Source organism: Chelmon rostratus, chromosome 13 (assembly GCF_017976325.1).
Source record: "Chelmon rostratus isolate fCheRos1 chromosome 13, fCheRos1.pri, whole genome shotgun sequence".
Classification (NCBI taxonomy): Eukaryota; Metazoa; Chordata; class Actinopteri; order Chaetodontiformes; family Chaetodontidae; genus Chelmon; species Chelmon rostratus.
In genome coordinates, this window is record NC_055670.1 from 20579629 (window position 1) to 20599719 (window position 20091).

General features: G+C 40.7%; 1 protein-coding gene across 3 annotated transcripts in view; it reads left to right on the top strand.

The window, feature by feature from the left end:
* Positions 1-20091, top strand: part of ramp1 (receptor activity modifying protein 1) — a 56411-nt gene that overhangs the window by 20037 nt on the left and 16283 nt on the right. For 2 of the 3 annotated variants that reach the window (XM_041951119.1, XM_041951121.1), the window contains exon 2: positions 12852-12990. In XM_041951119.1, the coding sequence (XP_041807053.1) occupies positions 12852-12990 (139 nt within the window). The remainder of the gene's footprint in view (positions 1-12851; positions 12991-20091) is intronic. The other variant, XM_041951122.1, reaches the window with a different exon arrangement.

Below are 20091 nucleotides of genomic sequence, written 5' to 3' on the forward strand. Positions count from 1 at the left end.
TGGAACAAAAGCAGGTTGTTATATTTTGTATTGAATCTTGATATATATATATATATATATATATATATATATATATATATATATATATATATATATATATATATATATATAAAATAAAAATTGTAACAGAAAAAGCAGCAGAAAAATAAGGGTTTGTCTTTTTGAAGATGTCCACAGTCTCCACAGATCTTTAGTCTGAAGGGACAGGAATGACACATTTTTGATATTTTGCATGTGTGACTGCCACACACTCAGTCTCGGCCCAAAATAAGTTCAGTGGGACACGTTAGATGGATGGATAGGCTAGACTGTGAATTTTGAAAAGAAGGTAAACGTAGACGAAGATTGTGACTTCACACAGATTCAAAAGTAAAGGTGACTGTATTTGTTGCCCTGAGTACTGTCTGCAGGTATTTCTTCCAGGCTGCATTTAGCCCCAACAGCCTTTACCAATAAGGGTTATGTAGCCTGATTGCCATTCAGGTGAGTGTAACAATCTTTTCATCAACTCAGATCTACTCTCATATGGACAACAGTGGCAGGGCAGTGAAATAACACAGTTGAGGTCAAAAAGGACAAAAAGCTTTGAAATGGGACCCCCATCGTTAGTGGAGACCCCGTGCTCACCAGCTGACACACTGTTTGAAGCTTTGTCGCTGTTTGTGTTTAACTTTAGACATACAGTGATTTTTTTTAGACCCTGATGATTATATTCTTGAATATTGCATTTATAAAATATACCCCCCCACTGGGCTACTTCCAGCTGGGCTCGCTGTATGTGCTCTTTATAGTTCTGTCCTCTGATCTGTCTTTGACACACCGTCGTGGGATGTGGGAGGACGTCCCACTCTGCAAACCAATTACACCGCAGCAGTCTTTATTAAATACCAAATCACTTATAAATGCAATTAAAGTGGTTTTGCATTGGATAGCTAACAACCCCCAGAGCCTAATCCCTGTGATAGAAATCTCATTTATTTCCAGATGATAATGATATGAGGGAAAGCGTGCAATCGTTTGTTATCATGCCTTGTTGCTTGGTCTCCCCGAGCATTTAATATGGTTTGATAAGTCTAGGAGGGCCTGTTCGTTCCGGTAACAATAGATATGAATTAGAATGAATAGAAATGAATGTTTTTTTTCAGCACTTTAACACTTTTGAAAAACAGTGACGCAGAGCTCTCAGCCTACAGACTGAAACCTCTTCATTATCATTCCACTCACACCACCACTACAGTCATCTACAGCGCTGTATATATAGCTTTCGGGAGGGGTTATCTAATCACATCAAGTGTGGTGATTATCAACACATTTTGGTGATTATTTTAGGCATAAAAGGTCCATTTATTTTTATGTTTGTCCCCCGTGTGTGCATTTGTGTCATATCATATCAGCGTTTTAAAAAACATTTACAAACACAGGTAAGATTAAATTATTCAGGTAATGCGTCATCACATCTGCACTGTTTATTTTTTTTATTCCACCGGGAAATTTAGGCCAGACTCCTGTCTGGTCTCAGCACAGGATAGCTGCAGAGATGCTTAATGCTTCAAAAAACAAAAAGTTCATACCGGGACTGTAGGCTCAGAGAGTTGTTTGTACAGTAAAACAGATGAGTCTACAGCATGTTATATGGCATCGTGTTTTTCCCAGGAATCATTCATTTCACAATCAGAAATCCAGACTCTTTCGCCGTCTCCCCTGACGGCTGTGATTCAGAATGTAAGTCATAATTTTCATGACTGTAATGTGTCTAAATGCCTAATGTTGCTCCGAGTTTTTCTCCTTCGAGTGCCTGAAGCTGTGATGTGATTCATGATGTGGCTGCATATTAAAGAGTCGGTCCGTCTGTGGAGCATTTAGGAAAATTCTGCTTCTGTTTCACCATTTTAAAAGAAGAGATTGACATTTGAGGAAATATGCTCAGTGGTTTTCCTGCAGAGGGTTAGATGAGAAGACTGATAGCACTCTCATGGCTGTATGCTAAACATGTATGTACGGTTTTCTTTGAGTTTGTTCTCACTATCGCTAACAGGCAGCAGCAGCAGATTCAGGAGTTTTAAGTAAAAGTACACTTCACCAGTTCTCTGTCTTCCCTCTGTACTGTTGTCCTGTGTTGTTATCTTTTCTTGCTTTCTCCTCTCCAGCATTTTTACATCATTATGTCGCCAGTCGATACGGTGGAGGATGCTGAGCACTCTGTTTTGTCTCTTCGGAACAATCCCAGAGCTCTCATGGTCTGATTCTGTGGTTCTGGTCACTGCTTTAAAACATGCTGTCCTGCAAGTAGCATCAGCCCTCACTGGCAGACTCAGGCTGTCTGAGGGGCAAGTGCAAGAAAAAAGAAAGTGCACGTGATGGGGCACCAAGGCGCAGAGGCTATTGATGCATTTAATGGTGAAACAGTTCCAAACCCTGGTTAAGATTTGAATCCTTTTATTGTGTGACTACAAACTATCTGACCATTGAGAGGGGTAGAGGCTGATTAATTCCTAGCATGTAGTTCAGCCTACATCACAGACATGCATTGCATTTTCTGCATTTCAAGAGCACCTATTAGTCCACTGCATCACGTTTTCTCCACTAGAGCGACACCCTAGAGGGCACTTTATCATGTTTTTTCTGCCAAAGGAGCATCCAAGAGGCACTTTGGTGTTTTTTTTTATTTCAACCATAGGAGCACTGCGTGATTAGAGTAAAACTGATCAGAAAACTTCTCACATCATTGTCACACTGATTAATGGAGTAACAAAAAGGCATGTAACACGTAATGTGAAAATGCAGTTGTCTGGTGTTACCTTTAGCCATGAACAACACTTTCACAGCACTGCGCGCGTTTGTGTTCGGATGTCTCCTCTGATCTCGAGTCCAACCAGGTAGCTCCAGGCTGTATTCAGATTCGGCGGCTTATTTATGCCGCTGCCTTTTGCGAGGCGGTGACACATTGCGGTGGAGCACACTCGGGGTTTAATAATAACACTAAAAGTACCTGGGAGGCAGAGAATGGCTCGTTAAACCATCTCAAGTCGCTGCGTCATGGACAGAGGATCAAGTGTGTGTTGTGGTGGGCTGCAATAAAGTTAGATAAGAATAGAGAGATTAAGGGGATAAACTGCTCATTTTGCCATTTCTTTCAGCGAAACCTCTCTTCTGTCTCTCTCTCTCTTTAATTATGTGAATACTTTCAGGGATGTTGTTAGTTCGAAGTAAAATTCACCCCCTGGGGTCTCCAGCTGTCTGATTAGGACGACAGACAGCAGAGGTGGAGGAGAGCACTAATTTGTGTGTGTGTGTGTGTGTGGCAGCGCCAGAGGTAAAGCTGTAATACGATGCAATGACGGCAGCTGATGCGCTGCTGCTGGCGTTCCTCTCCGCTAATTCATCAGACGTGCACAGCTCGCTAGACAGAGAAAGAGTAAGAATGACTCACTTTCATCCGGCTCGTTTGTATCCAACTCTGATAAACAGCCAGTGTTCAGATCAGTAGTTTGCTGGGTTTGTTTTCATTTGTTGGGTCTCTAGCTCTCAGTACTCAGCTGTAGTACCTGTTGAGTAAAAATTGAAACCAATATGATGCAGCATTGCATGGTGTTTGTCTGCGTCAAAGCGGCCTGCAGATGGACTCCTTCTGTCAAGCCAAGTGTTGTTTTTGCTGACGGTACACAATTTTTAAAGGAATTTGCATCATTAAAGTATCACTTAAGACGAGTCCCTCATCATCTAATTGCGTGGCTACATGTGGGGTACATGATTATTCTTATCAGGAAGTGACTGTGCATGATAGATGGATTTTGTTACTTTCAGTAACAAAAGTAGGGTCAGAGCGCTTTCAGTCAAGCGCTCTGACCCTATGTCTTTATGATATACTGTATATATATGTATATATCAAATTGCTTCAAAATCATTAACACGCACACACACACAAAACCTACACTAGCTGACTTCTGGGCATAAACAAATTGTTGCCCTAGGGCCCCCCAGCAGGTCAATCTATCCATGATTAATAGTATGTCATTAACTTTGTGTAGATGCTGCAAACAGGTTTATCTGTGGAACACATAGCAACAAGCTACGTCGTTTCCCACGATGCACCACAGTTACGTCACATGAAAAGTAGTCAAAGCAGTTGAGGTTTAACCAATCGTATACACAAAGCCGTCAGACACCGACCACATATCACTTTCAACAGTCCAGCACATGCTCAGGTTGTTGTGTGCTCATGTGCATGATGTTCTTCTCTTTGATAAATCGCCCCACGGAAAGTTCTGCAGGCCATTTTGGCAAGAAGCAGAGGAGGGAAAACATACTCGTGCTGGTTAAATGCACCGTCAGTCTGAGGGAACACGCCATAAGTGAAGAGGACCACATTTCTTTAGACATTCAAAGAAACATCACATTCTGCTGATTTATTCAGCTCTGCTCGTGATGAGAACAGCGGGAACTGAGAGAAGACATTGGTACAGAGAGAAAGTGTTCAGAGAGCAAGTCAAACGCTGTCTGTGTTTCTTTTGTAATCTGTCTGCTAAGCAATAGCGCTGAACTGATTAGCAAATTAATTGATTCGTCCATTGACAGAAAAGTCACATGATTTGTTAAAGATTAACTTTACACACAGTAAACGTGATGCAAATGTTGAAAGATGAAAACAGAAGAAGGTGTTTTTATCACAGAACCTCAATCAGAGACTAACTTTAAGCCAGTGTACTGCAGAAAAAAGGGCTGTTGCAGCATTAGAACGCCTGTCAGTGAGGATGCAGACTTGTCAACACAAATGCTTTTGCTATTAGACAAACAGCACTGGGTGAATCAGTGCCGTGCACTGAAATGTCATTTTCCAAACCTAAAAGAAAGGTTGACCTGGAGCAGAGACAGTAACAAGACAGGAGGACAATTGATTATTTTTTCCTGTCTCATCTGCAAAGGAGAGAGCTGCTGTCTATACCAATGAGCATGTAGCACTACACTTCTAAACACACAGCATGTCCAAGAGGGAGAAGTTTATCATCAAAATGTGCTTAAGATGGCAGTGGGCTGACTACGCAGAGATGAATGTGTTTTTTTTTTTCAATTTTCAATGCATAAAATGGGAACATGCCCTGATTTTCTGGCATACCAACTGGAAAGACTGAGATACAAAGTCAAATTATAAGTGCATAAGTGCTAGAAAGACTCGCCCAAACTTTTCTGAGAGCGAACATCAAATAGGCCAAGTTTGTACGAGATGTAAGAGATGAAATGTGTGGGGTTTTTTAAAATATGCATAAAACCCGTGTAACTTTATAGAATCTAAATTGAGCTGTCAGAGAAGTGGGAGGAGAAACAGATTTCTCTTTCTCTCTTTCTCCTCTACTACTCCATGAACTGGGATGATTCATCACTAAAAAGTGTTTAAAAGTCAAGGAAGTGGGTGTTTTTGATGTTAGATTGGGTGACAGGGCAGCGGTGGTCAAAAATAATCTGGATCAAAGGCTAAAGATGAAGATTTCCATCTCTGTGACTCACTGGCGAGAGAATGGCGACGGCGAGGGAGAACAGCGGCGGCGTGGGATGCCGGTTAATTTGCGAACATCAGATCCGGCCGCGTAATTAGTCCCAGCCTTTGACAGAAAGCATCTGCCTGTTTTTTCGCTTTCAGACAGGACGGAGTCACAGGCTGCGGCGCGTGAAAAATTCATCCATGACTCAACTGTCTGTCCTCGGTGAATCTGATGCCAGAACAGCTGCTACAGACCATACGCAGGGACAGTTCATTATTTATGAGGCAGTTTAGTCGATATTTGGAGCGTTTACTCCTTCACCTCGGGTTTATTAACAGCTTTTCATGGCCGTGAACATCATTCTTATCTGTTATGACAGCGCTGCACTTCTGCGATGAAGTCAGAGCAAGAAACACGGGCAATCGAACAAGTTGTGAACAAGCTGATAGTTCAGCCAGATTTCTTTATTTGGAATAAGTATGTGATCTGTCATGGCTCTCGTTTCGTGACCCCTCTTTGAACAGGAGAAATGGCTGCTGAGGTGTGTTGCATGCTAACAGTGGAGGACTGCCAGGCTTGCACTGCTGCTAACAAGCTAATTTACTAGCGTTTGCATGAATGTGCAGGTGGTAGCTTTTTTTTTTTTCTTGCACGTTGGACAGCTCGGGCTAAAGTTTCAGCCGTCACCCTTGATTTGTCTTTCAGATTAGTTTGCCTAACCCTCTGCTGAAAGCTTGTCTGACTGTCGACTGTTCATGTGTCTTAGCAATGTCATCCTCGTCTCAGATTCCAGCAATTAAACTGGCGAGAAGGAAGTAAACACAACAGATAGAGGTGATGCTTACACACATGCTTAGCGCATCTGTACCAAACACGAGGCAGTCAGTGTCATATTTAATTGTCCGGACAGTAAATCCAAGCTAATGCCTCACCTCTTTTTCTTTTTGAAAAATAAACGAACATCAAGCTTTTGATTTTGATGCCATTCTGGCCATAAATTCCTGAATATGGTGATGCTGCTTGCATTTCTTTGTGCACTGTTAAATTAAAATTCAAAGAGGTCCAGTTAGAGAGGTCAACAGCATAATGTCTAGCTTGCGTTATGATTTAGTGCCATATGACGCATCATTTAGTGCCTTCACATCGCCACCTTTAATAATCCCCACAGTCTCAGAACATATGAGACTTACTGGTTTTGAACGGCCCGTGGGAAGAATGAATATGTAAGAGTCCATTCTTCATTAAAAGCTCTGTTATTCTTATTTCTCTGACTGCCGTCTGCCTCTCATCTTGTGTGTGAGCTTCTCACTGACTCAAGTCGCAATGCTTATCAGAATGCACAGATTTGATTGGCTGAGAGACATCAGGTCAGATGCAGCTGGCCTGTGAGTTTTCTGAGCTGCTAAACTGGAGCCGTAAAGACTAGAAGTGCTGTGGCAGTTAAAGTAGAAACAGTCTGCAACAAAATGTATAATTCTCAATAATTTATCAGTTATAGGTTTGAGTGCAGATAGGGCAGTGTCAAACTATTAGTGACCTCGGGTGGGATGGAAAGGGATGACAAGATAACAAGGTGTAGCATCCCCCTCATCCACCCTCAAATCACTTAATAAATATAGAATTCAACCATGGGAAACAATCCAAAAATACACGGTTTTAGGTCCGAGGATGCTGCTGTTTCCATAGTCCCATTATGAAAAGAACCGAAGCAAACTACAGTCCGAACCGATGCACATGTTCAGAACTTGGACCTTCATTTCCAAATCTGAGCTGTGTCATGACATGAGGTCAGCCTCTAGCAGAGACCAGTGACACTGACACTGCGAAGAGAACAGAATTAATACACGTGGGATGGGAGTATTGTTTCATTGTGCCGTTGGGAACCAGGATGGAAGAGGAAACATAAACCCTGGGACTGGAAAGCAGTTAGAGGGAATTAGCATTGATCATCTGATAGTAGTACATAGGCTTATTTTTACAAACCGGAGATACCTTATGGTGGATGAGGTCCAGCCTTAGTATGATTATATAATATATTTAATTACCCTATGAGAGATGCTCAAGGTCTTTGGGTAGAAGCTCTGTCACAGTCATCAGGGGAAATATTTGGACTGGGATTTGGAGTGAAAGTGACAGGGATGTCTCAGGATGGAGATTGGAGATGGGAAATAATTCAGGACTGGGCAAAAGTGGAAGAAAATCCCCCTTTTTGTAGCTCTTTAGTCTCACTATGGTTTCTGTCACAGAGGACCAAACTGTTTGCTGCAGAGGCCAGGACTGAAATTTTTCAAAACGCCCCCAATCTACTTCATCAAGGCGTCGTCGTGCAGTACATTTAAATTTGCATTTTTTCTCTCAGGAGCTTGCCTACTCTGCCAACCCCTGCTGCTGTGTGTATTACTGTGGGATGCTGCCGAGGAACAGGTTAGAAATTCATGAGAAAAACACCGTCTCCGTTCTGGATTGTATCTACTCCGGCTTGTAATTCAATTATTTCCATTGTAAATTCATCCTGTAACTAAAATCAGATCATCGTTACTGTCCTCATCTGATGGGAGACTGGAATGAAATGAATTTGTGAGTGTTCCTAGCTGTGTCTGTAATTTCCATAATTTGCCCAGAACTGCTGAAAAACTGTCAGAACCAGAGTTAAAATAACACAAAATTTAACAAATCATCTTTTCTGATCATATCTGATTCAGTTTTGATAGTAATGATCTGCTATTCTGTGCTGCGTTTGGAGTTTCGAGTTCACACTTGTTTGTATAAAGTTCCCGGAACAGGCTGAGCTGCGTAGAAATGTATCCTACCCCGCTGAAAAATTTATTTCACATGACACCATTTGCGCTTAGTGATTGAGTCAGTGTTTGAGAATGCAAAAAAGATTCAGTCCCACAGAGTTGAGATGCTCCATGAAGTGTCATCCGTTTCCCCCGCCTCATCTATATTTAGACCCTCAGTCCAAACTCGTCATTAGCTGCACGTCTGCTGCATCCCTCTCTCTGTAGCCACTTTCGATATGCATGTAGTACCTGAAGCTTTCGTCTGTGCTCCAGCTTGGCCTATTTGCTATTTCATTATATACTGATTCCCTGTGTAATGACTTGATTGTTAACACCTTGTGCTTGTTTCTGTGTATTGCAGAGCATCTCAACATGTCATGTGTAACCTCAGATTCTTGGAAAAGCTCCAGATATGATTACAAGTAATAGCTATCAGTGTGGTGGAACTGGAGCGGATCAACAGCTGTCAAACTAGACTTGAAGATAAGAGAGAGAGAGAGGGAGAGAGAGAGAGAGAGAGAGAGAGAGAGAGAGAGAGAGAGTGTGTGTGTGTGTGTGTGTGTGTCTGGGCCTAAGTGTTGGCTATGCAAATGTGGGCTTTGAGGTATTCAAGAGGGCAAAGAAATTAAGCGTGGGTCAGGATTGTCACAGCTGTAGCTATAAAACTAGCATATGCACACACAAACACACATATCGCCATGGACACGGCGCATGGTAACACATGGCAACTGCCTCTTTCATCTGTCTTTGTTCTGACATGTTTTTTTCTGCCAGCACAAACAAGTAAAAAGAATCCAAAAAAGAGAAGTTCTTGCACTAATGAGATGCAGATCTCTTTGTCTTGCTGTAAGATTAGATTAGTTTCTCTCTGGGTTTAGCTTCTTATGCATCTTTGATGATGATGAAGAGCGGGCAAAATATGCTATAAATAGGTGGATAGTCCAAATGCATCTTGCACACAGGATCACACATGTACGCAGCACAAAAAAGCTCATCAAGTACACAGAGCCTCCTGAAGCTAGCCGCGGGATGGATTTGTACACAACGAGCTCTTCTCTGTGCTTTATTTGTAAATGAGAAGGTCAAAGGGAGAGGAAAAGTCATGTAACGCATCATAAATAGAGCCTGGAGGACGCTGGACAACACCGAGGTGCTGGCTGTGACTAAACAAACATCACCACAAAAAAAAACAAAAAAAAACGATTTAACTGTTAACTATTTTACATGTATTATTCAGAGCAGTCACAGTAAGGGGGGAGCCACATTTGAGCGGCTGCTTATAATCGGCGTCTCTCTCTTGTTGACTGTTTCCCTTCTGTCTGTGGATTGCTACGATTGAGGGAAGATGGAATTAGGGCTGACAGTTCGATTCGTATCCACAAAAAGCAAGCAGGCTAAGAAACCCATCTAACTGTCTGTCTGTTCTGTCTGTTTCAGTGCAACGGACAGCGCGCCCCCCCCACACACACACACACACAAGCACACACACACACACACACTTTGTGATATATTTGTGATATATTTGTCGCCTTCAAGTATACTTGAGTGTATCAAGTATACTTGAGTACCACTTGATTCATGAGCATTCAAAACACACTTGCAGTGCAATAGTATTATCTCACCAAAGTGTTGGAAATATACTTGAATGTACTTAAAATTAAGTGAAATTTAATTACACTTAAATTAAGCATGCTAATGGTGTATTACAAAGGACTTAAAAAAGGTATACTTTTCATAAGTGCACTTTACTACTATTAAAAGTATTTGTAGTTTAATACACTTTTCAAAAGGACACTTAAGTACAGTTTATAATACTATTACAATAAAGTCGATTTCTTATAAGTACTTTGAAATACCCAAATAGGGTATCAAATGACATCTATTTAGAAGTAAGAAAAGGCAGAGCTGTCTCTGTGCGCATCCTGCAGATTGTTGTTCTGTAAAAGTGCGTAATATGTTAATTCTCCAATATGTCAAATTTGTGCATTTTATTGACAAAGTAAGCAGGTGGCTTGTCTACAATGTTTTATTAGGAGTCTCAGTAATATATGACATTCATTTCTCATATTTTCTGATTTAATTCTCAACTCGATGTTATCTGAATTCTTTAAAATAGTCGTTGTGGTCGTCCTCTATTCTTTTGTTCTGCTGCAGAATTTATAGCTTTATTGTAGTTCTGACTGTGGTCATCATTATGTGCCGTAATTCCTTGTGTCCATCAGGCTCTGACAAACCTACATGCATGCAACCAAGCCATCATTAGCACAGTTCAATTAGCCCACTCAAGTGGAATAGATTTATTCTGTGAACGTGTAGAGCCGACGTTGTTTATGACTTCACTCCAGAACAACAAACAAAGAACTTTTCTGATCTGACGTAACCAAAAGTGCCTAAACATAAAAAAAGAAATGAGCTTTATGATGTGACGTGTTCCGTGAGGTTCAGGTTAAATAACGTCTTGGTTTGAATTAAGGAACAATCCTGGTTTGGCTTTTGTTCACAAAAATGGTGACGTTATTTTTAATTTTATTCACTTTACTGATCCCAAACTGGGAAATTATTCTCTGCATTTCACCCATCCCGTAAACACACACATGCACATGCAACATGCAGTGAACACACAGGAGCAGTGGGCTGCCGCATCAGGCGCCCGGGGAGCATATGGGGGGTTAAGTGCCTTGCTCAGGGGCACATCAGCCAGCTAATGGAGGGGGAGGAGATACTCCACCACACCCAAGTTTCTCTGCCAGTCTGGTGGTCCGTCACAAGCCGCTTCTCCAACCTCTAGGCCACGGCTGCCCCCACTCTAGGCCACGGCTGCCCCCACTTATACTGTTGTTTATGTCGTGGTGTCTTTAGGCGCCGCTTTCTATGTGTTGCTGAGAGAGAAGGTCAAGTTGTGGCCAATGTGCCCATTTGCTCTAGTGCGACATCTAGTGGCTGAAAATCTCCCGCGTAACATAACACAGCTAAACCTTGCAGTGACGGAGTCGGGCTGATCGTTTGGGTGTAAAAAGGGAACAGCTGTAACACTGGAGTCCACTGTTCGCTGCAAGCGATAGTCTCTTGTGATGACCATGAGCTTTCCCCGAACAGTCGCAGTGGCCTAAACCAAGCTGAAGCTCGACCACTGCAGCAGCAGATCCCAAGACAGCCATATGAATCCCCCCCGTCCCCTCTGCACCATGACATCCATACATAAACATAGACGCATACATTTGCACACATAACACAGTTGACATTAGTGATTCTGAATGAGCGAGAAATACCCAAACTGATGTGTCCACACCTCCGTAAAACTCTCACGGGGCTTGAGAGATAAAGAGAGAGGGAGGAAGTTGTAAGACATCAAGCAGGAAGCTGTCAAAGGAGGGATGAATAGAAGTGTACTGTATATAGACATATACAGATTCCCTGGGACGAGACACATTCGGTTATAAAGAAATAGTGTTGTGGGAATAAGGGAGGAAAAGAGGAAAAGGAGTTAGTAGAGGCAATGAAAATAAGTAGAGGCTGCACGGAAACAGGAAGAGGAGAATTAGGAGGAAGTGAGGATGATGAGGGAGTGGGTTTCAGACGTGACAAGTTTATTAATGTGACATCAGTGTCAAAGTGTTTCAACATTGTTCATTTAATTTAGCGATGAAGTAAATGATTGCATGTTTTTGTTCCACAAATTTGTCCAAACTGGTGTTTTCAAGCAAGCTGTGATTAGAAACCAAAAACGTACTGACTGAAATCTGTGTTTTACACAGACGGTTGCATATGAAGGTTAATTATGAATGGCTGCACAGAACTCAAATAATTAAAGGGGTTGGTCTGGGTATATTTTAAGATTTTTTTTTATTAGATTGTGTAATTAGCACTTTAAGTAGTCCATTATGAGTGTGTGTGCAAACATACAACGAAATGTTTGCATATGAATTTATATTAAATAAAAAACAGAAGTTTTCCTCACTTTTACTTTAGGAACAGTTTGACAGTTTAGGAAGATTGATACCACCCTTGTGCCTCTACGTTAAATATGGAAGCACAGCCAAGAGGTTATCTTAGCTTAGCATAAAATCTGGAAACAGGTGGAAGAACAGCCCGGCTCTGTCTGAAAACAGGTGTTGTTAAACTAGGAAGTGACTTTCCATTAGATATTCATCTCTGAAGCATGATACATTCTCTGTAGTAACTACCGAACAATATTATTATTCATCACTGTGGTTTTACCACCATGAAGCATCAAAGTCTTATTTTATCTTCTCTATTTTGACCTTGTCTCTATACCAGCACACAGTCTTAGAGCTTCCTGATCAACATCTAAAGCAGTCTCCTGCTAATTGGCAAAAACTAAACATCCACCAAGAATTCCCTGTTAACGTTCCTGTTTGCTACATCTTCTACTATGTGTGTGTGCTGTTTGTAAGGCAACAATTCACCCAACACTGTGATAGCAGATGGTGTTTCTGTGTCACAGATGGGAAAAAATTTTAGTTTGCTGTGACCCAATAAGAGATGACAACATTTATGGTCATAGCTGCTTTGAGTCCAAAGTGTTTTCCTGTCCATTTTTTTAATGATCTGATCATTTCTCCTCCCTCAGCAGTGTCTCAGTGTGTATCTGCCCTCGGGTGTGGACCCCACTACGAGCTGGCCATCGAGGAGTTCTGCCTGGCCAAGTTCAGACTGGACATGCAGGAGCTGGACCAGAAAGACTGGTGCAGCTGGGAGGACACAGTCGAGTGAGTAGGACAAACGCACACGCAAAGCGAGAGCGGCATCCAAACACAAACAAGATTTACATTCACGCAAATACGAACGACACGTAACGAGCTTCGCCTTTTTAAAATCAGCAGTTTCATCCTCCTGCACAGTGATCTCCGCACGCTCTAAATATCTTTGCTCATCATCGTTGCTCACGCAGTCAAGAAAATGAAAGAAGCATTACTTTAAAAAAAACAAGTAGATTTATTTATTTCCGGCTGGAGGTCTCTACAGTGGTCCGACATTTTGGTCACCTTCCAACAGCTGATTAGATGCTGGGTGAGAGACAACAGAGAAAGAGAGTGACTGGAGAGAATGGAGGGGGGCGAGAGACGGTTAGTGTGGAGAACAAAAGCGCTACGCTTTTGGCATAAACAGAGATCTTTTGTTCGTGTACAAATATTATCTTTGCGCTCGCTGTAAAAGACGTCTGGCGCCGCAGGTTTTCGAAATCACTCTTACGATTTGAGTGGCAGTTATTGGCATTGTTACAATTAAATAATCACATAAATACCACCCCGTGTTTGATCATCAAACTGTTTTGTATTTAAACAATAAAACCCCTTATCCTGAATTATAATATCATGCCGCTTCCCTGAGGTGCCACTGAGGGCTCATACCTCCCTCATAAACCCACTATCACCAGCCTTGGAAGGGCGAACCCAATTAAGCAAGTCTCCAATAGGTCTGACCCAGTCTCATGAGCAGCATTGTCTCTGCTCTCATGAGAAGTACCAACTGTTGCTGTTCGATCCCTTTCATACACGCATGAGCCAACTATATGTCATAGTAGGTGTGGAAAAACAAAGCTGTAGCATTAATTTGGGTAAAGTGGCCCCTGGCCTCCGTAAGGCTTTTAATAGTTCGTCAGCCAGTGTTATGCACTAGTCTAAATATAAATAGTCTATTATTACTCGTAAGTGGGTGCAATCATACACAGACTGCACCCTTTGTGTTTGGATGAATAATGAATTGTCAGCAGCAAGAGTCTGAACCATAAAAGTACCACAAGGCTCTATTTTTGGGCCTCTGTCATTCAGTGTGTACACCTTCCATCTGTGTGGAAATCCTGTTGCATGCAGATGACACAGTCACATCAGCAACAGGTACTGAGGAAGTGGCTGCTGACCTGCCAGAAACAGTGAAGGGAGTAGTGAAGTTGCTAAACTACTAAAGGCAAATCTCACTTATCACAAGTCATACTTATTTTACTAATAAACACAAACAAAATGTCTGTCCAGATATTTACATGAATGGACAAAAAAAAACTAGTTAAAGGCAGAATCCATAAGTGAAAAACATGGCGCTAAAGGTTTGTTTGCAGCAGTATGGTTGGGAAATTTAAATGGTTAATTTAATGAGGAGAGCTTGGTCTGTATAGTTGCTGGACAGCCTCTGTAAACAAAACAGTATCCAAGGGTTTTCTGACTTGTTGACTGACCTTTTCCCTTAATTTCTGTCCCAAATCTCTTCACAGAAAACAGAAAAAGCAGCAAAAGAGCAGAAAATGTTAAAAAAAATAAGTGGTGAGTGGCAGATTGAAATGTCAAAAACAGCTCAGCTAGATATAAGGTCAAGTATCAAGACAGTTGTTCCCCCTTCGAGGAAAAGCTGCATCCTGGCCAAGACGCCACGGGGGATTTCTAATTCAGTTCAAATTACATTTGGTGTCTGTGTACGTGTCTGTGTGTGAGTGTCCTTGCCTCAGATCCCACAGTGTACCTCCTTCCATTACACTTTACAAGCTTTCACACAGAAAAAAGGTTCAAGTGTCAAACTGACTTTGCATGACTGCCTTTGTTATGCATTCAAGCACATTTAAATACAGAATGTCACATTTTGTTCTACTTCCTTCATTCCCTCGTTCCTTCCTGAATCCTGTTTGGCACCACATGTGAACGGCTTTAATTTATAGCTGCTTTTATGTTATGCAGTATACCCCTGTGTCACACTGATGATAATGCAAAGCTATTACAGGTTTATCTGTGCCTTTTCAGGTTTGTGACATCTCTAATACATTTGTACTCCCATAGCCCCTCAACTCGTGATGCTGTTTGTCTTCCTGTCAATATGCTGTAGCGTCTGCATCAAGTCCCAGCATGCAATGAGAAAAGGGCAGAGAAATGCCCGGGATAGGTCACCACCCCATTACCCACCACTCAATACGGAGATGTCACACTCCCATTCAGATGCAATGTGACCACAGTAAAGCTTAATAGTAGAAAATCACTCCAGTCTTTTGTATTTCAAATGAGTCTATTGGAGATGCAAACAGAAAAAAATCCTCATGTCATGAAAATTATTATGATTAGTTTTAATTAAGACAGAATCCAAAAAGGATTTTGATGATTTGAATTTTTTACTTTGGCCTTTTTCACTGCAGACATTTTGACTCCTCACGGAAGGAAAAGCAAAAGCGTGAATAACAACATTAAACATGGATCAGTTGGGACCATGACCAGCAAGTCATGACAGTGTGAGGGTGAGCCAACATGCAGGACCCTGAAAGTGAAGCAGCTAAATGGAATTCAGCCACAATGAAAGGATTATATGTAGAGATATACCTGTTATAATAGATATACATGTACATTAAACTATGAACAACAAAATGTCAGGTCTTCCTCCACAGGAAACAGCTGGATATTTGAAATATCTCATAATACTGAATGATGTGACCTTTCCTTTGTGCCACAAACATTCGAGACTGAGTTGGATGGATGAACTCTGAGATCCTTCAGTTCATTACATGCTATATAAAACCTTCCACATCCATTCCACAGCATGCCTCCTCATACTTCAGAGACCATTAAAGGGCCAAATCAAGAACAAATTGTGTTACTGCTGATGCTTTATGAATGAATGTTGCAGAGTTTCAGAGGTTTTGATTATTTTTTTTTTTCCTTGTATCCCAGTAACAGTGTGATCCATTAGCACACTGTTTCTCAAGCCTGGTCCTGGAGTATCACTGCAGACTAACACCTGATTCAAATGAATGGCTCATTATCAGGCCTCAGCAGAACCCAGTAACGAGCTGAGCATTTGAATCAGGTGTGTTGGAGCACAGAAACATCTAAAACATGCAGGGCAGTGGTACTCCAGGACCAGGGTTGAGAAACACTGCAGACTCGAAACACTTGAAACTTGAAACACACACTTGAAACTTGTGTACTCCATCACAGTACATATCAGTCAACAGGATTTTTTTATCAATGTTACATGAAAGCTGAGGTTGGAGAAAGCAGCAACAGTAAGAAAACTCCCACCCCCTCCCTTCAGGCATCTCTTCATAGCCACTTCCTGAAAGACACATGGCTGCCTGACTCCTTACGAGCGAACGACGGGGATAGGAGTAGTGATGAGAAGACCAGTTCTTTAAAGAAATACACAATTCAACAACTCTGTTAAATGCCACGATCACACTGCACACGCTCTGCCATTTTTTCTGCAGCTAGCTCTCTTTTGCAATCTTTGTTGGAGACTCAGGTCATGTGCAACGAGCCCACCGGCAGCTTCTCCTCACTCAGCCGTTAAATCTCTCACTGAACTTTTCATAGCTTTTGGTGCTCTGGAGCTGCAGTGCGCGGTCAGGGCCCCACAGACTCCTCAATAATACACATGCCATCGAGGTCAGTGAGTGTGCGTTGGATGGGTTTATTACAGGCCTGCAACAGCCACAAATACCGGATTTTCTAATAGCATTTGATTTATTGATTGCTGTTGGGATGTAAAGTGAATTTCAATAAATCTAACAAAAATGCTTCTAAAATCCTTTTTTGTTTTTGCATATGTTTGCTGTGATAGAGTACACAGCTCAACTCCCAAGAGTCTGCCAACTGCTCTTTACATTTATGGAAATGCATTGCTGCCTGGCAGGTTGGAAACATGCTTTCAGACATGTGAAAAATGAGAAAAGCATCTAGGCATTTTGTTACTTTGCTTCAGCTGTGGTGAAACTACTGCGCCGCTTACTATAACACAGTTGTTTGCATGCAGTATGCATGACTCAAAATCACAAACTCCAACATCGGAATACACCTGACACATACTAATTCATGTTCAAATGTTTACCGCTGGATTTGAGCCTCAGTGAATCAATAAAGCATGTGCTGTCAGGCTTGTCTAATTACTTCCAGCAGCACTGCCCAGGGAGGTGACACTGCAGCACACATGGCAGTCACCCCATCACCTCTGAAAAGCTTGCAGAAAACCTGCGTCGTCATTTTACCTTGAAAGAGGGAAGATTATTAGAGAGAAATAGGCAGCTTCAGTTCTTTGTAGATGGCATCAAAGATATTTGATGACACATTTATTTAAATGTGCAGAATTGTTGAAGGAAAAGGGAGAAACTCTAAAAAAATCATCTTTTTAAAATATTCTCACAACTGTCTGCACTGGTACAGGAAGCGGCTGGGACACAGTCAGTCTGTTGACACGGTGATCTTTAATCGAGACTCTCACACTGGATCTGCTGTGACTGAAGTGGGGTTTGCTGATTAACCTGCTGCCTGCGTGCATTTGATGATTAGTTAGTTAGTTAGTTAGTTCGTTTATTTCAGTCATAAATACACTTCAAAGCATCAAAAGAAAAAAGAACCAAAAAAAAACAGTTTTGACTGAAAAAGGCTCAAGCAGAAGCAAAGCTTATTAATGCCCGCCTACTAAGCTACACAATTCATGGTATCAAGTGGAAAGAATAAACAAACAATATATATATATATATATATATATATATATATATATATATATATATATATATATATATATATATATATATATATATATATATATACATACATACTCATGCACATACATATCTCTTTTCCCCTTTTTTCAATTACAGCCATAACTCCTAAATATAAATCCACATAATGATTTTTTGAACATAACAAAAGAAGTACATTGCTTGAGTTTGAGATCAGCACTTATCCACCGCTGAACCCCTTTAAAAGAAATACATCTTCTTTTAACCTCTTTTTTAGCTTTTGGTAACACAAATTTGCTTCCATCTCTCAACTCATATTTACTCTCAGACACTCTGAAAAACTTACACACACTGTCTGGTAGTGTTTTATTTTTTACTTTAAACATAATTTGCATTGTTCTATAATAAACCAAGTCTCTGGACTTCAAAACATGAGAATTTAAAAATAACGGATTTGTATGGTCATAATAACCAGCTTTGTTTATGATCGATTGGCTCGTTTCTGTTGTAACACAATTTTTTCAGTTGTGCTTTTAAACGTAGATCCCCATAATTCCACGCAATAAGTTAAATAAGAAAGTATCAGAGAACAGTAAATTAAATATAAACTTTTATAATTTAGCATGTCTTTGGTTTTGTACATGATTGCAATTGATTTTGAGATTTTCCCCTTTACATACTCAACATGTTTTTTCCAGTTTAGTTTATGATCGATCACAACCCCGAGAAATTTGGTCTCCCAAACCCTTCCTATTTCAATGTTAGAGATTTTTAATTTAATATTACTTTCAGATTGGCTTCCAAATCTCATGAATGTAGTTTTCTTTATATTAACAGATAATTTATTGACGTCAAACCAAGTTTTGAACACTCCAAGTTCTTGTTCAACAGTGTGCAGAAGTTCTTCTAAATTTTCACCAGAGGAGTACAAACTTGTGTCATCAGCAAACATGATACATTTTAACTTGTTGGAAACATGACAAATGTCATTTATAAAAAGAATAAACAATTTGGGGCCAATAATGATGATGATTGATGATGATCAATGATGATTCGAGTTGTACGATAATTCAGAGAAGAACGCTGCTGCAGTTAATCATGTTGGTCTGCAAGCACCCAGGTATGTACAAGACACTTAGCAGATGGAAAATATGACCAGTCTGTTCATGCAGATGGAAGGCAGATGGAAGGACAAAGATGTCCAACTGGAAACCGGAATGATAACATCTCACCATATTGGTTCAATTTGAGCTTAATTCAGCATGCTGCTTTAAAAATGACGGCACTGGGTCTGCATTTGAAAGACTAATCTGATTCTCTGCAGATCACAGAAACAAATACATGTGTGAAATATAATTCAATTATATGTCATTATGATTATAAATGTGCTGCTAATAAAAACCCAGCAGCAGAAAACACGTCAGTGTGTTAATTATTTGTTTGTCCTATTTCCCAAACCTCACACGGCTCTGCCTCCAGTTATACCGACATGATATGACTTTATGATAAATCAGGGCGTGCCTCCTGCTGATGCTGCATGATCAATCACCCTCAGCACAAAACATTTATTTCAGATTAGTCAGCAGAGGCAGCGTCACAAGAGAAAACAAGGTGAGCAGGAATCAGGCTGTTGACTGTTCATTTTCAAACACACAGGGCCCAACCACACGAGAGCTAACCAGCGGCGGAAGAAGTATTTACTTCAGTAAAAGTACTAATATCACACTGTCAAAATACTCCAGGACAAGTCCTGCATTCAAAGCCTTACTTAAAGAAAAGTATGTGAGTATTATCAGCAAACTTTAAAGTAAAAGTGGTCATTAGACAGAAAAATTGCCTCTGTCAGTGTTTTATAATTAAACACGATGTTTCTGGAATAATATTACTGCTGCATTAATGTTGCATAAGAACTTTATATACTGTAGACTAGTTTAATCTACAGCAATGCATCATGTTCTGTATGATCATCATGTGTTTGTTTGTCCTGAGAGAACCAAGGATCTCCAAAAAAAATTCAGCTTTTCATCGGCTCAGAAAAACAACCTGTTTTCAGCTTTGTGATAATACTTTTTTTCCAGATAATCCAAGAGGCTTTTTAAACAGTTTATTCATCTTAAGAAGTAGAAGAATTTTCTCAAGCCATAAAGGAACAGTTCAGTTTATCAGAAAAAGTATTTACCTCTGAGATGTAGTGGAGTAGAAGTGTAGAGCTGCATAAAATGGAAATACTCAAGTACAGTACCTTGAATTTGTACTTCAGTACAAATTCTCTACCACTGGTGCCAACTAAAGCCTTTAATCTACATTTCACTTTCCATCTTTCACTTGCATCACACTTTTTTTCCCCACATTCAGCCGTTAAATCCCTCTCTGACGT